General features: G+C 39.7%; 1 protein-coding gene across 1 annotated transcript; it reads left to right on the top strand.

The window, feature by feature from the left end:
- Positions 1-1,447: 1,447 nt before the first annotated feature.
- Positions 1,448-6,775, top strand: etfbkmt (electron transfer flavoprotein subunit beta lysine methyltransferase). The gene is made up of 3 exons (XM_003447137.5): positions 1,448-2,052; positions 2,929-3,059; positions 6,399-6,775. Exons 1-3 carry the CDS (start codon positions 1,757-1,759, stop codon positions 6,746-6,748), a joined length of 777 nt encoding a protein of 258 aa, XP_003447185.1. The 5' UTR covers positions 1,448-1,756; the 3' UTR covers positions 6,749-6,775.
- Positions 6,776-13,215: the final 6,440 nt, after the last annotated feature.

Here is a 13,215-nt window from a genome sequence, read left to right as displayed (position 1 = left end):
TATTGATGTTTTTTATTACACACTTTATTCTTTTAATCTTTTTGTTCCTTTTTATAGAATCCTAAATCCTGTCAGTGTTCGCTTATCCTTTATTCATCGTATATAACTGACATATTTGCAGTAACTAAAGAAATACAAATAAAAGGTTAAAAGAATGGTTACCCAGTTTCCATGTGTTCCATATTAAGAGTCATATAATAATGTTATAATGTATTCTAGACTCTTTTTGCGGTGTTCAGGTCTGTGGGACTCATTTTCAGTGTTTACCAAAAGAAAACGATGCACTTTATTTTTATTTCAACCTCAGATTGCTTGTCTTTGAGTCATTTTCTAAGAAGAACATACACAATGACAGATATTCAATTACTTCAGTATGGTTGGAGGGATGGGTGGTGTGCTTGTTTGGACATGTGCGTGCCTATTTGCATGTGATTTTTCTTTCTGCTCCTGCTTTTCCAGCAAAAGATTCCATCATTGTTACATTTCATGCAAATATACCTGTCTGTGCTCATATTACTGTACATTTTATCCTCTGTTTTGCAAAAGTAGTCTATATTTTCTGAAGCTGTCTTCTACCTGCAAATTAGAGGTGCATGTTTTTATTTCTTATTGTGGTTTAACTTTTTGTGTCTAAAAGGTTTTGAATGGCTTTGTTTTTATTTGTTTTGAAAGTCTTATTTTGTTGTGCAAACTCCTAACTGTTTTTTGTTTTATAAGAATATTCTGCCAGATTATTTTTCCCTAGCCCAAGACTAGCTAATTGACATAATTAAGTCACCTGACAGAAGACCACAAAGGCTAAGCCGCACCTGGAGATAGGTTGCCCATCCCTATGACTAATTTGCTGTTTCTCCTTTAGTGTAACATCTAGTGTCAGATGGCAGGAGTTCCTAAGGGGAGTGTGTAAGAATTTCATCCTGATCAGCAAATGTTCCCTGATCTAAAGTCTATTCTAAATCCAGTAGGAACAAAAGTAATAGCTGTGATATGTCTCTCTAAGATGGACAGGGAGACATAATATGCATGCATCAGGTGCAAGAAAAACTGCAAAACTGTCCCTCGTGAGCTGTATAAACTGGTAAAAATAGGCTTTATCAGTGAAGTTGAGTTACATAGACCGACTGAATCTGTTCAATTTCTAATTCAGTTAAAAAAGGAAACATTAGTAATGAGCAGACACCTATCATTCTTCAAGACAATCACGGTTTTCCCACCCACATATATGTTCTAATTATTTTTTACTGTTTTAAAATTAATTCGGTCAAGTTGTACTTTAATATGCTCTGACAGGGGAGGTGTGTATTGCTTGGAATAGCGTGTCCACAAGCCCTATTACACTGACTGAGAGACAAAAAAAAACAAACACTATAGATACCATAAATAGATAATAAAGGCACGCCTATCATTAGCTAAAATTACATTAATACTGTATATAAACCACTGGTAGGAATTGTTTTGAGCGGAACCGAGAGTCTGTGTGTTGTTTTCAGACGGTCGAAGGAACCTTCGTCCGACCTTGTTTTGCATTCGTGTGGGAAGCAGCAAGGATCGTCTTTACTGTTTTGTTTTAACCTTGTTAACTTAATTTTGGCAGAATTGTGAGGTTTTGAAGAGTCACGCTTTACAAACAACAGGCTACAACTGTTAGCTTCAACGAGAAATATTAAAAGCCGCTCCAAAAGTGCAGCTATGAGGCTAACAGGACTGAAAGCCCCGCTAACATTAGCCTAGCTGCTTTTATCTCTGCTTTATTATCATGTCAGCAGCGCTTTTAATGCCCCTGAAATGCAGCCGCCATGGTAAACTTATTTACAAAGTGTTTACGCAGACACAACGACACAGATACCTTTCAAATGTCTACCCATCTGCTGAGCACCTCAGGAAGTTTATTTCAGAAAACACGGAGATAACAGGGGAGCAGAGTCTGACTCCTGAGATCAGGCTGAGGTTATTCACCCCCCGTTGCAGATTCTGGCGAGAGAGACCGGAGTTATGGCCCTTTGATGACCCCTACTGGGCTATATACTGGCCAGGGGGACAGGCACTGTCGAGGTAAGATGACAGCCTCAACTAACCGGTCACTTTATTAGGTACACATCTTAAACTGCTCGTTAACACAGATATCTAATAATTCATTCACATGGCTGCAACTCAGAGCATTTAGGCATGTAGACATGGTCAAAACGACCTGCTGAAGTTCAAACCAAGCATCATGGGCCTTCCGCATACCTCTACAGTTGTTACCTGTCATGTTTTATATCTATATGTTTTTCTCTACGTTGGTGTCAGCTTTAACCCAACACCTTACAGTTTCTGTCCTATCGCCAGTGCAGAAACACCTTCCTACCATAACCCCCACACATTTCTAAGGCAGGCTCTCTCAGATTGTGATCTGTATTAGTGTCAGTGTGTACCAGTCTACCTTCAACACCCAACCCTTCACAAATACTTGCAATTTTCTAATAATGAGTGTACCAACTCTATTATGAACATACATTGAAATTCATGTTTAAAAGAAACTTTATTAAAAATTGTATTCATAACAGAACAGAATTAACTTTTTGGCATATGCAGAAGAGCACTGCTGAACACTCAACGACAGAAGACCACACCAGGTGGCACTCCTCTCAGATTGTATTGTTACTGTCCATCCTTTTATACCCACCATGTCACAAATCATCTCAAATTGGCTTCTTGAACATTCGGTGCACTCAAATGGCCTACACAGTCACAGTGTTAATCCAGTGCCGTATCTTTGGGATGTGACATTCATGTCATGTGTTTGCAGCTGCAAAATCTACACAACTGTATGATACTGTCATCACAATATAGACTATGAAGAATAAAGTGCTAGCTAATGTAGTTTTTGATTTCCAGCAATTTCTGATAACGAATTGTTTGTTTTTCTTTAATGACTTCCTGTTAAAGGTATGTCTTAGATAACCCTGAGGTGTGCCGGGATCAGACGGTCCTGGATCTGGGGAGCGGCTGTGGAGCCTCAGCTATTGCTGCAAAACTGTGTGGTGCTGCTCACGTATTAGCTAATGACATTGACACTGGTACGCATTTATGTGTTCACATAATCTGTTATTGCTGCTGAATTTTTCTGAACTGTTCAATAAAAAAGCAGGAATTATGAGAAAGTAGGTATGTTGCTAAAGTGGTTCACATGTGCATTAATTTATGCTCTTACATACAATTACATACAATTTATCCTTCTAGACATCCATATTTATGACCAATTTCAAAAGTCATTCTCACTCTAAATTTAAATTGTGATTTATGTCCAATTTTGCATTTTTGCTGCTTTTTGCATAATCTGAAGGAAATTAATAATTAATTTTCCTGCATGTTGTTTAGAATTATGTAGTGGTGGTGATACATTTGCACTAATACTGACATTTTAAGTGAAAAAGGCTGATAGATGATGCCAAAAATTAGGTCAACATTAACAAAAAAAATTTTTTTTAAATACTATTGAATCTGTTATACAGGGTGGACCATTTATATGGATACACGATAATAAAATGGGAATGGTTGGTGATATTAAAGTCCTGTTTGTGGCACATTAATATATGTGAGGGGGCAAACTCCTCAAGATGGGTGGTGACCATGGTGGCCATTTAGAAGTCGGCCATCTTGGATACAACTTTTGTTTTTTCAATAGGAAGAGGGCCATGTGACACATCAAACTTATTGGTAATGTCACAAGAAAAACAATGGTGTGCTTGATTTCAACGTAACTTTATTCTTTCATGAGCTATTTACAAGTTTCTGACCACTTATAAAATTCAATTCAATTTTCAATTCAATTTTATTTATATAGCGCCAAATCACAACAGAAGTCGCCTCAAGGCGCTTTATATTGTACAGTAGATAGCACAATAATAAATACAGAGAAAAACCCAACAATCATATGACCCCCTATGAGCAAGCACTTTGGCGACAGTGGGAAGGAAAAACTCCCTTTTAACAGGAAGAAACCTCCGGCAGAACCAGGCTCAGGGAGGGGCGGGGCCATCTGCTGCGACCGGTTGGGGTGAAAGAAGGAAAACAGGATAAAGACATGCTGTGGAAGAGAGACAGAGATTAATAACAGATATGATTCGATGCAGAGAGGTCTATTAACACATAGTGAGTGAGAAAGGTGACTGGCAAAGAAAAACTCAATGCATCATGGGAATCCCCGGCAGCCTATGTCTATTGCAGCATAACTAAGGGAGGATTCAGGGTCACCTGGTCCAGCCCTAACTATATGCTTTAGCAAAAAGGAAAGTTTTAAGCCTAATCTTAAAAGTAGAGATAGTGTCTGTCTCCCGAATCCAAACTGGAAGCTGGTTCCACAGAAGAGGGGCCTGAAAACTGAAGGCTCTCCCTCCCATTCTACTTTTAAATACTCTAGGGACAGCAAGTAGGCCTGCAGAGCGAAAGCGAAGTGCTCTAATAGGGTGATATGGTACTACAAGGTCATTAAGATAAGATGGGGCCTGATTATTTAAGACCTTGTATGTGAGGAGCAGGATTTTGAATTCAATTCTGGATTTAACAGGAAGCCAATGAAGGGAAGCCAATACAGGAGAAATATGCTCTCTCTTTCTAGTCCCTGTCAGGACTCTTGCTGCAGCATTTTGGATCAGCTGAAGGCTTTTCAGCGAGTTTTTAGGACATCCTGATAATAAAGAATTACAGTAGTCCAGCCTGGAAGTAATAAATGCATGAACTAGTTTTTCAGCGTCACTCTGAGACAGGATATTTCTTATTTTAGAGATGTTGCGCAAATGGAAGAAAGCAGTCTTACATATTTGTTTAATATGTGCGTTGAAGGACATGTCCTGGTCAAAAATGACTCCAAGGTTCCTCACAGCATTACTGGAGGCCAAGGTAATGCCATCCAGAGTAAGAATCTGCTTAGATACCATATTTCTAAGATTTTCAGGGCCAAGTACAATAACCTCAGTTTTATCTGAATTAAGAAGCAGAACAAAATGTGTTCAATGTGCTGCCCATTGTGTTGGATTGTCAATGCAACCCTCTTCTCCCACTCTTCACACACTGATAGCAACACCGCAGGAGAAATGCCAGCACAGGCATCCAGTATCCGTAGTTTCAGGTGCTGCACATCTCGTATCTTCACACCATAGACAATTGCCTTCAGATGACCCCAAAGATAAAAGTCTAAGGGGATCAGATCGGGAGACCTTGGGGGCCATTCAACTGGCCCACGACGACCAATCCACTTTCCAGGAAACTGTTCATCTAGGAATGCTCGGACCTGGCACCCATAATGTGGTGGTGCACCATCTTGCTGGAAAAACTCAGGGAACGTGCCAGCTTCAGTGCATAAAGAGGGAAACACATCATCATGTAGCAATTTCAAATATCCAGTGGCCTTGAGGTTTCCATTGATGAAGAATGGACCCACTATCGTTGTACCCCATATACCACACCAAACCATCACTTTTGTTGTTCCAACAGTCTTGGAGGGATCCATCCAATGTGGGTTAGTGTCAGACCAATAGCGGTGGTTTTGTTTGTTAACTTCACCATTCACATAAAAGTTTGCCTCATCACTGAACAAAATCTTCTGCGTGAACTGAGGGTCCTGTTCCAATTTTTGTTTTGCCCATTCTGCAAATTCTGTGCGCCGATCTGGGTCATCCTCGTTGAGATGCTGCAGGAGCTGGAGTTTGTAAGGGTGCCATTTGTGAGTAGCTAATATCCGCCGAAGGGATGTTCGACTAATGCCACTCTCCAGTGACATGCGGCAAGTGCTACGCTGTGGGCTCTTGCTGAATGAAGCTAGGACAGCCACTGATGTTTCTTCATTAGTGACAGTTTTCTTGCGTCCACATTTTGGCAAATCCAACACTGAACCAGTTTCACGAAACTTAGCAAGCAGTTTGCTAACTGTAGCATGGGAGATGGGTGGTCTCGTAGGGTGTCTTGCATTGAAATCTGCTGCAATGACCCGGTTACTGCGTTCACCAGATATCAACACAATTTCGATCCGCTCCTCACGTGTTAACCTCTTCGACATGTCAATGGCTGTGAACAAAGAGAAACTTGTAAATAACTCATGAAAGAATAAAGTTACGTTGAAACCAAGCACACCATTGTTTTTCTTGTGACATTACCAATAAGTTTGATGTGTCACATGGCCCTCTTCCTATTGAAAAAACAAAAGTTGTATCCAAGATGGCCGACTTCTAAATGGCCACCATGGTCACCACCCATCTTGAGGAGTTTGCCCCCTCACATATACTAATGTGCCACAAACAGGACTTTAATATCACCAACCATTCCCATTTTATTACGGTGTATCCATATAAATGGCCCACCCTGTAGTATTTAACCATATCTTGCAGTAGAAGCCTTAAATCTACTGGTTTGTGTTACAGTTGCAGCTGTTGCGACCCAAATGAACTGTGAGCTGAACGGGCTGGAGCCACCTGTTTGTGTGACGACGAACATGATTGGTTCAGAACCCGACGCCTTCAGCCTGATCCTCTTAGGTGACATGTTCTACGATGAGGCCCTCGCCACTCACCTTCACAGCTGGTTGGACAGTTGTGTCAGAGTCCATGGCACTAAAGTACTTATCGGAGATCCCGGCAGAGCCCAATTTGAGAGTCACAGCATCCGACAGCTGCTGCATCAGCTAGCCCAGTTTGAGCTGCCCGAGTCTGTTAGAGAGGAGAACTATGGTCTAACTTTCAGCAGTGTTTGGTGCTACCGTCCTGAACTGTAACAAATAAATCGTAGCATTTGTGATGTATTAATCTCTGCCTAATTATTGTGTCAAAAATACTCCCCTGAATTGAAACATGAAGATGTTGTGTGACTTCTACGAAGTTACTTTTTACTCTGGGTCATGAAAAGTCTTCATTGAAAAGAAGAAACAGAAGTGGAAGGGAATACAAGCTAAAAGTTATTCATTATTTTAGTGTATTGTTAACTTGATCATCATTTTTAAATGCATGTAAGTTACACACAGTATATTAGTGCTATTCACGAACAGTCGAACACTCAAGAATAAATTGGCAAATCAACAAGAAAAAAAAAACCATTTGCATAGACAAAACAAAAAGGATTAAAAAATATCTGAGATTGGTCACATTTTTATTTTGTCAAGGCAATGGCAGAGGTATCATCTACACAAGTGAGGAGGTGCAACAGTCACACAGAAATGCTGTTTTTCTTGTGGATGACCCACGTCAAAGCAGTGTTTCTTCAAAGTTTGTTATCTGAAAAGGAATGGGGATACAATTTGAGGGGGGAATTAAATTTTAAAAAACATCGCTGTGTTTGCACAACACTAAAAAGTTTTTGCATCTCTGTGTGGAGTAAAGCTGTGGAATAGACTAAGTGAAGAACTGAAGCAACGTCCCAGCATGACTCAGTTTAAAAAGCGGCTCAAAAATATGGTTTTTGCAAAGTACAGTGAGGAGATCGGGTGTTCTCAGCCACTATTTTTACAATAGGGATATGTATATATGTGTGTGGGTGCACAAGTGTGTTTATATAAGTATATATATATATATATGTACATTTGTGGATCTTTTGACATGTTACCAGGGTTATAAAAAGATTTTAAATAAAATGAAAAATACATGTAACAAATTGTAATGAAGAATTTATGATGGACAGGACACAAACAGGAAGACAAAGTGTAGACTATTAGTCACTAAATAGTGGAAAGGGGGTGGGATTAAATAAGCTTATGCTTCTCCCTACTCCTTTTTGAACATGTAAGTTATTTATAATTATTATTGCTTTGTTTTCCTTCTGTTTTGCTTTGTCTCTTTTTTTCTCTGTTGTTGTTTTTATACTATTTTAATATGTTCAAAATACAGATTCAAGAGTACATTTATCTGGAAAGTTTTACAAGGACCTGCATTTACATCCATCTAACAGTACAAGAGGGGCACGGCTCAGCGGGTTCTGAGGTAGCTGTAACCAAATGTTGTATCCTATCTAACGATTCTTTATATTTTACACTGAGAAACATTATTTTGAAATATTTGACCTGTATAAAGTATTATGGCCATCACACCATCTTTTTCAAATGTTTAAATAAGTCATGTCATTTTTATTTTTATTTTAGTCATTTTTATTTTTATGTTTTAGCTTCTGTGAAGCACTTTGTGATTTTTATCTTGAAAGGTGCTATATAAATAAAATTTTACTTTTTTACTTACTTATGTCTTAAATGTATTCCACATCGTTCATTTTTGAATCACAAAATTTGGAAAATTCTGGGCCATTCATAAAGACCTGGAAAGTTTGGCTTACAATTATTAACCAGTTTAAACACTGGGTGGTTGTCAGGAGTTTTCCTGAATTGCAACCCAGGTCGGAATAAAAAGGCTCAGACAGGTTTACGTGTACACGGTCGAGGGAGACTCGCCCCGCTGCAGTAAAAAGGAAGAGTCTTTATTCAGAGTGCACATACAGGAAGAGAGAAAATAGGACTGCAGGCTTCCTGTGTAACTTCCCCATTTAGGAGTCTGCACAGAGTTGCAGAGGTTAAGCTGAATAAGAAAGAGCAAACACATTTAGATAATGAAATGTACTTTTAAGCATAACATAATAAAAATCCTAAAATCCTAAGAAATCCCTTAACATTCCCCCCTGTCGTTTGATCTTTCCTTCTATATATGTACATAGCAACCACTAACAGTGCATCAGTCTATGGCCACTTGCAGACATCTTTAGCCAAGACATCATAAAATAGCGGGTTCTGTGAGTATGTTATATCCAAGTGTCTGTCTCATTATCATCTTCATCATTCTGTGATAGGGTGATGTAAGCATGAATTGAAGCAGTTACCATTTTTGATACCATGTTCTTCAAACAAGGTATGACACATGAAGTGAAAAGACACAATAACAGTATTATAACACCAACAAAACAAGTCCTTTAATCAGCAGGGACTTCCAAGAGCCACGTAAGCCAGTCTTGTTGTTGTGCATCCTGAAGTTGTCTGAGTATTTTCAGAGCATCAGTCATGTTCGGTGAGTGCACATTATCTGGAATGTATGTGCAACATGTGTTGTTAAAGAGGACACCTTTCTCCTTTCTCGGCGAGAATTATGTCCAATGCTACCCTGTGTTGCATTACTGCAATGCACAGAGCGTCAATCTCTTGATCCCGTTCGTCGTTGAATTTACATGAAGCATTCAGAACCTTTTGTCTTTCAGTCCAAAGTTTGAATTCCTCTGGGACATCGGAACCCCATATGGAATCATGCTGCTTGAGGTCTGGGGTGCTTCGTCTTTTCCTTGTTGTTGACGTTGAAGTTGACGTGGCGTCCATGGTTATCTTGAAAGTGTGGTCAGATATGAAAATGGGAGCGCACTGACCTGTCCAGTTCCCAGGAAGGATATCCCAGGCAATCCCTTGCACCCAGAAGGTGCAAGGTGTCATTTGAGATGTAGCTGCTCTTCACGTGTGTCTGTACTGCTTTGCAGTTGGTGGTGTTTCCCATTGGCGTGGATCCGTTCTCTTGGCGGTAGCATGGGCTGTGGCTCTAATTCTCATTGTTTTCAAGAAAGACTGGGAATGATTTAGCCTTACTTCTGTGCTTCACATTCAGGTCGACCCAGAACCATTCGTCACATGTGCCGTTTCGTAGTTCTATTTGGAGAGGTCCTCATGGTTGACCACGATTCCCTGGAATTGATGCCCACGGCTGGCGTAGCTTCCGGCACACTTTGCCTGAATTATGTCCATTGCCTTCGCGTACAAGGTGGCGTACCGTGTCGTTGGGGGCATATAGGAGCAAACATAGCAGTCTTGTCTGGGTGTGCTGTCATGTATATATCGATACCAGGCGTTGTTCATCCATGGGTGAATGTGGTCTTGTGTCATGTCACGAAGATGTGAGTTGTCATGTGTCCATCTTCTTTCTTTCGGGTGAGTGTTAATAAACTCACCAGGAGTGCAATATTAGCCACTAGGAGGACGAGCGTCTTCATGATGACCAGACGCACCAAGTCCTATAGGTGAGTAGACTAGGGGCGAGAAGAACAGGGCGGGATTCTACCCAAACAGCCCTCTCTCCACCTTCCTAGATCACCTACAGGCAGGGGCGTCGGCGTCTCTTAGTCTATGTCGTCACTCACTTTTTGCAGTGGCTTTGATGAATCCAGGGCGGTCTTTCTGCTATTTTGCAGGCAGTAGGTGTGGTGAGTAGCACTTGATAAGGACCTTCCCACCTTGGTGAACTCCAATTTTTCCTTTGGAGTACTTTGATCAGGATCCAATCACCTGGTTTCAACCTGCAAGATACTGGAGAGTTGTTTAGAACAATCTCTTTATTTTCAAGTAATTTAGTCATCCAATCGGCTAGTGTAGTTTTTCTCATTGACTTAACTATAGGCTCACTTGTGATAGGTAGTGGAAATAGTCTACCGTGAATGACTTCAAAAGGTGTGAGTTTCTGAGAACTTTGTGTCAATCACATCCACATTTTTACCAGGCCTATACACTCAGGCCATGGTCTCCCTGTTTCTTCCATGCATTTTCTCAGTCTCTGTTTTATTTCCTAGTGCTTCAGAGACCTTACTGATTACTTCATTAACAATATGTGTCCCATTGTCTGATCTTATCAGAGTGGGGATGCCACATATTGAAATAAAATGGTTGCACAAACATTTTGCTACTGAGATGGCGTCTGCTTTTGAGATCACGTCTATGATCACTAGAGCGTATTCTGAGCCTTGGCTTTCATGTAGCTCAATAAAACTCATGTGGATTGTATGAAAAGGATGAGGTGGTGTGCATTATGTGCAGTATGTGCATTATGTTTTTTGGCAAATCATGCATGTTCCGACAAATTTCTGAAATCTCATCTACCTACCCCCCCCTCCTGTTGACAATAATGCTGCTGATATGTGTAGGGACTTTGGTAGTAATTAGTAGCATTACAAGTCATCAAGCCACTTTCTGGCTGCGCTCCGCCTTTTAACCATTCCCTTTTGTTCTGTAGTTGGTGCAGCTTTCTGTTCGTTTATAAGCACATCAAGTGGTATTTGCATCGAGGAGTCAGACATTAATGTGTCTACAGTTTGTTGTGCCGCTGCTTTTGCGGCTTTGATCTGCAAGTTATTGCCTTCAGTGACCTCTGAACTGTTTTGGCAATATAAACACTCCCAACAGTGTCTTTAGAAGATCTCAAAGTGTTGAAAAAACATACTGTCTGTCAGTGTATATATTTATATCTTGGCCTGCGTGTGTGAGGATGTCAACGGTTTCGCTTCTACAACTCTATCTGCTGTGGTTACTGCATAGCCTACACAGTTCAACGACACCAGCCTGTGGGGTGCTGTGAAGGTCAGCGCGTGACACAGCATACAGCAATTCTGATGTGTGACAGTGTGAGCAAAATGCCTATATAGGAAAGTTGTCTGGCATGTGTCGAACTTCTGAGGTAGGAAAAACCTTGCATTGCTTACAGTTCATAGCTCACAGCTCTAAAACTAGGCATCAGCAAACAAACAAAAATAAAACAAATTGCCTATGGCCTAAGGCTTTGCGTTCATATTAATTGAGTGTAAGCTGCTTTCTTCATTGCAAGTGTTTATTGCCATAAGGTTTAATTCATGCATCATATCACTGAGTTCTAAGTTCAAATTATCTCTTCTGACCCTTTCCAAAAATAATTTCACATATAACAATTTGAGTATGTGTTGTCTATTCATTCTATTCATAGAGTCTATTCATAGAGTTCTGTTTCTCTCTGTGGGCTGTCTTGACAGACCACAGGCACACATATATATTTATATACATATTTCCTGTTTCTGCAGACTAATCGAACTCTTTTGTTTCTCTTTGTATTCATAGTCTATAAACCCTCTTTAATTCTGCTAAATCTTGATCTAAAACCAATACACCTTTATGTCACGCTCACACTCCTGAATGGAGCCCTTTCAGACATCAGGTATCATCACACACACTCAAACTTCCACTTGTTCACACACTCTACTATGAACCTTTGTAGTGTTATTATTACTCATGTTTTATTATTTTTGTACAAATCACACCCAATCACTCAAACCCTACTACTCACAGCATTTACACAGTTAGAATCACTCAAAATATGCTTTCATACGAGTATTTCAGACATGCTTTTCAAGATATATAGAGGTCACTCACTGTACATCCACAGTAATGTATTCAAACTCTAACTACAATTGTAGTGAGCAAAACCAGCATCTCCATGCGCGTCACCGCTCCTCATTAGCTTGGTAGTGTCCACATATTTAATTCAGCTTCTCATTAGTTGTTAGTATAGGTCTTCATCTTAACAAAGTCTCATCTAAGATGACAGGTTTATGAGCAGGTCAAGTGTCTCTATGCACCTGATTAGTGTAGTTATTTCCTTATTTCCTTCATCTCATATATCATTGTACTGAGTTTGAGCAAACCTTAAGCTTGAATCAGACTACTTTTAACAATCTTCCACCTCGCATCATAACTGACTGAGGTGCCCCTTCTTATTAATAGTATGTCATTGTTAATGTTATCATTGTATTGTTTTTCCTTTTTTATAACAGCAATAGTATATTACAATACACTACTTCACTACTAATATACAATAGTATATTAGTTTATATTTTATTATGTATCCATCACGGGTCTGTGCGAATCTGCAGCTTCACACCTTCCCAAGCTGGAGACATTTGCTTTTCCTTGGCTGAACAATGACACAGCCGTAATATACCTTATGCATCTCTCTTTTTATTTGATATATTTTCGTGTGAATTATCTGGTTTCATGCATTCTATTCATTCTAGGCACGGTCGTCATGCCAACTATGTTTCATTGTTAATACCAGTTTACAGGTTGTTAACCTTCCTATGATCTCCTATTATCATGCTTATCACTAGATAAGCTCTACTTTAAGTTAAGTTAACCCTAATTTAACCTTTTGTTTATTCCACTTCATTCCACTTTCCATGCTTTAAAATATTACAGCTCTTGTGTACTCTTTGTTTTCTTTTTAGCTTCCTTTTCAGTATTTATTTCTGCTTGGAGGGTTTCTTATAATTTAGTCAATGCATTTTCCCTCCCACGTGGGACATTTAGGTTTTCTTTGGATTTCTCCATCTATATGCACTAATTTGTCCGGCACCTGGACATTTTTTCTCTAACCACTGCTCGTCAGCAGTGCGTTTTGAAGCTTCATTACCCATTTTAATCCTTTTAATTTT

Source organism: Oreochromis niloticus, linkage group LG7 (genome assembly GCF_001858045.2).
Source record: "Oreochromis niloticus isolate F11D_XX linkage group LG7, O_niloticus_UMD_NMBU, whole genome shotgun sequence".
Classification (NCBI taxonomy): Eukaryota; Metazoa; Chordata; class Actinopteri; order Cichliformes; family Cichlidae; genus Oreochromis; species Oreochromis niloticus.
The sequence above is the reverse complement of the archived record's forward strand: the minus strand, read 5'-3'. Positions and strand labels throughout refer to the sequence as shown.